The sequence below is a fragment of the Amblyomma mixtum genome, chromosome 2 (assembly GCF_055824585.1).
Source record: "Amblyomma mixtum isolate Tamu chromosome 2, ASM5582458v1, whole genome shotgun sequence".
Taxonomy (NCBI): domain Eukaryota; kingdom Metazoa; phylum Arthropoda; class Arachnida; order Ixodida; family Ixodidae; genus Amblyomma; species Amblyomma mixtum.
Genome location: NC_143013.1, coordinates 263,620,924 through 263,622,871, shown reverse-complemented (window position 1 = coordinate 263,622,871; position 1,948 = coordinate 263,620,924). Strand labels below are relative to the sequence as shown.

Sequence of the window (1,948 nt, the reverse complement as noted above, 5' to 3'; positions counted from 1 at the left end):
AAACGCGCCATTGCACTAGATATTTTCGACTACAAAGGGCGAGATCAAAGACCCATTTCCCATGCATTTCTCCCCACATCCAGGCCACGGAAAGCTTTTACCCACTGTGCTCCGGTAGGTACCCGCCGGCGCTATAGGGATCGAATCCTGCACCTTACGCATGTGAGGCGGATGTTTAAACCACTAGGCCACCGCTGCGGCACCTGAAAAATATGTAGTATGTCAACTAAGGAATGTTGGTGGTTAATTGCTCGTTCGTCTGCAGCCTTCGAGGGGAAGGGAAGCTCATGAGACAAAGCAAATGCGGAAAGAAATGTATTTGAGTATCAGCGTGTAGTAAAAAGAAAACCAGTCTGTCGAGCAGAATTTTTTTTTTTTTTTCAGATCGCCGGCGGAGCTGAAGGCACAGCCGGCGGCGCCTTGACCAGTCTTCGCGAAAGTTCGTTCACTAGCTGGCTGAACACGATAGAGTCCACGTTCTGGCCCACGAGGCTGAGGAGAAAGACATCGCCGGCCGACATGGCTGACACGACGGCCGAGATGCGCGCATTGTCCGGGTAACGCCAGCCCAGCAGCCGACGCCTGAGGGGTGCGCTCAGCAGTAGCAGCACGCGGTAGATCACCACCAGGGCGCCGGCGACCAGAAGGAGCGCGTACCAGAACCACAGGAATGCGAACAGCTTCTCATTGAGGATGTTCAGAGGGAGGACGCAGACGGCCTCGCGGTTCTCGAGCGCGCCAGAGTCTCCGTATTTGAGGAAAGAGCACATGGCAATCCGCGGGAAGGCCATCACCGCGGGACTAACGAACTCGCGTCCCTCGCCGCGATGCCAGCGGACAAGGTCCCAGCCGTAGGTGAGGAATGATCCTCCCAGCACGTAGTCCGTGAAGCCCACCTGAGCTGCCACGTTGATGACGCTAAGCGCCTCGCAGATGAGGTACTTCACCAGGTAGCAACGGTTGTGATTCATGTTGACCACGAGGAAGTCGACCATCTGCGACCGAATGTCTCCTCGGTCTTGCGTGATCGCTGAGCGGATGTCGAGGGCGGCCACAATGGCGGGGACCTTGCCGCCTTCCCAGGCCTTCCAAAGCCAGCGCGGAGCATAGAAGCAGAGGGCCTGGGCGAACATCAGGAAGCAGACCCACTGGTAGTAGGTGTGGTACTTGCGGTCTCCCCTGCCGGGGCCTGCTCCAGGGTAGACGACGCTGCCGTTGTAGGAGGCGTTGAACAGAGCTCGCAGGCTGAACGTAGACTCGACCCAGCAGAAGGAGTTCACTACGCTCTCTGGCAGCGTCGGGCAGTAGCACTCAATGGGCGTGCCAACGTACTCCTTGGCAGTGAGCAGCATGCAGAATGCCATCAGGAAGGCCACCGTGGCACCGGTGTGCAGGCGGAATACGTTACCATCGATGTGTACCGTACGCAGCTTGAAAAGCTTGCTCAAGTGGCCAAGAAGGTTGAACATGACTGGTTGAATTTAGACTTCGGTGGACGGCCTCCAAAATGTGACGTAGCGACTAGACTGCGGCCAAACGGAAAGGCGCGTGACTGAGACGCCGGCGGAAGCCTAAGCCGCGCGATGAGGGGACGTTCTTTTTCCTTCTTTACAAAGGGTGTTCAAAGACACCCGAAGCCCCGGGGAATGTCTTGTGCAAGAAATTCGTGAAAAACTATAACATGAAGCACGCAACGGATCGAGCAATGCTTTCAAACCTTTTACAGAAGTTACGAAATCTACTGGAATTAAAATCGGTACTCCGTGTCCTGCTGCGAAAGGCACCTTCTGCAAACTTTTACCATATGGTACCTGCAGGGCCTGGCTGTCATTATTTATATATTTTGGAACGGTGCCTCATTTGCTGCAGCGGTAAAAAATACAGGGCCTGTTCTGAAAGTAGTAGGATTGGTTTTTTCCTGGGCGAACGGGCTAAAGAGAGGCGGTTT

General features: G+C 55.0%; 1 protein-coding gene across 1 annotated transcript; it reads right to left on the bottom strand.

Annotated features, from left to right (window-relative positions):
• Positions 1–380: 380 nt before the first annotated feature.
• LOC149363848 (innexin inx2-like) lies at positions 381–1,479 on the bottom strand. The gene has a single exon (XM_089569992.1). It carries the CDS (start codon positions 1,467–1,469, stop codon positions 381–383), a length of 1,089 nt encoding a protein of 362 aa, XP_089426118.1. The 5' UTR covers positions 1,470–1,479.
• Between the last annotated feature and the right edge of the window lie 469 nt (positions 1,480–1,948).

Excerpts from the sequence above, each read along its gene's own strand:
- LOC149363848 (XM_089569992.1), bottom strand. The coding sequence starts at position 1,469 with ATGTTCAACCTTCTTGGCCACTTGAGCAAGCTTTTCAAGCTGCGTACG.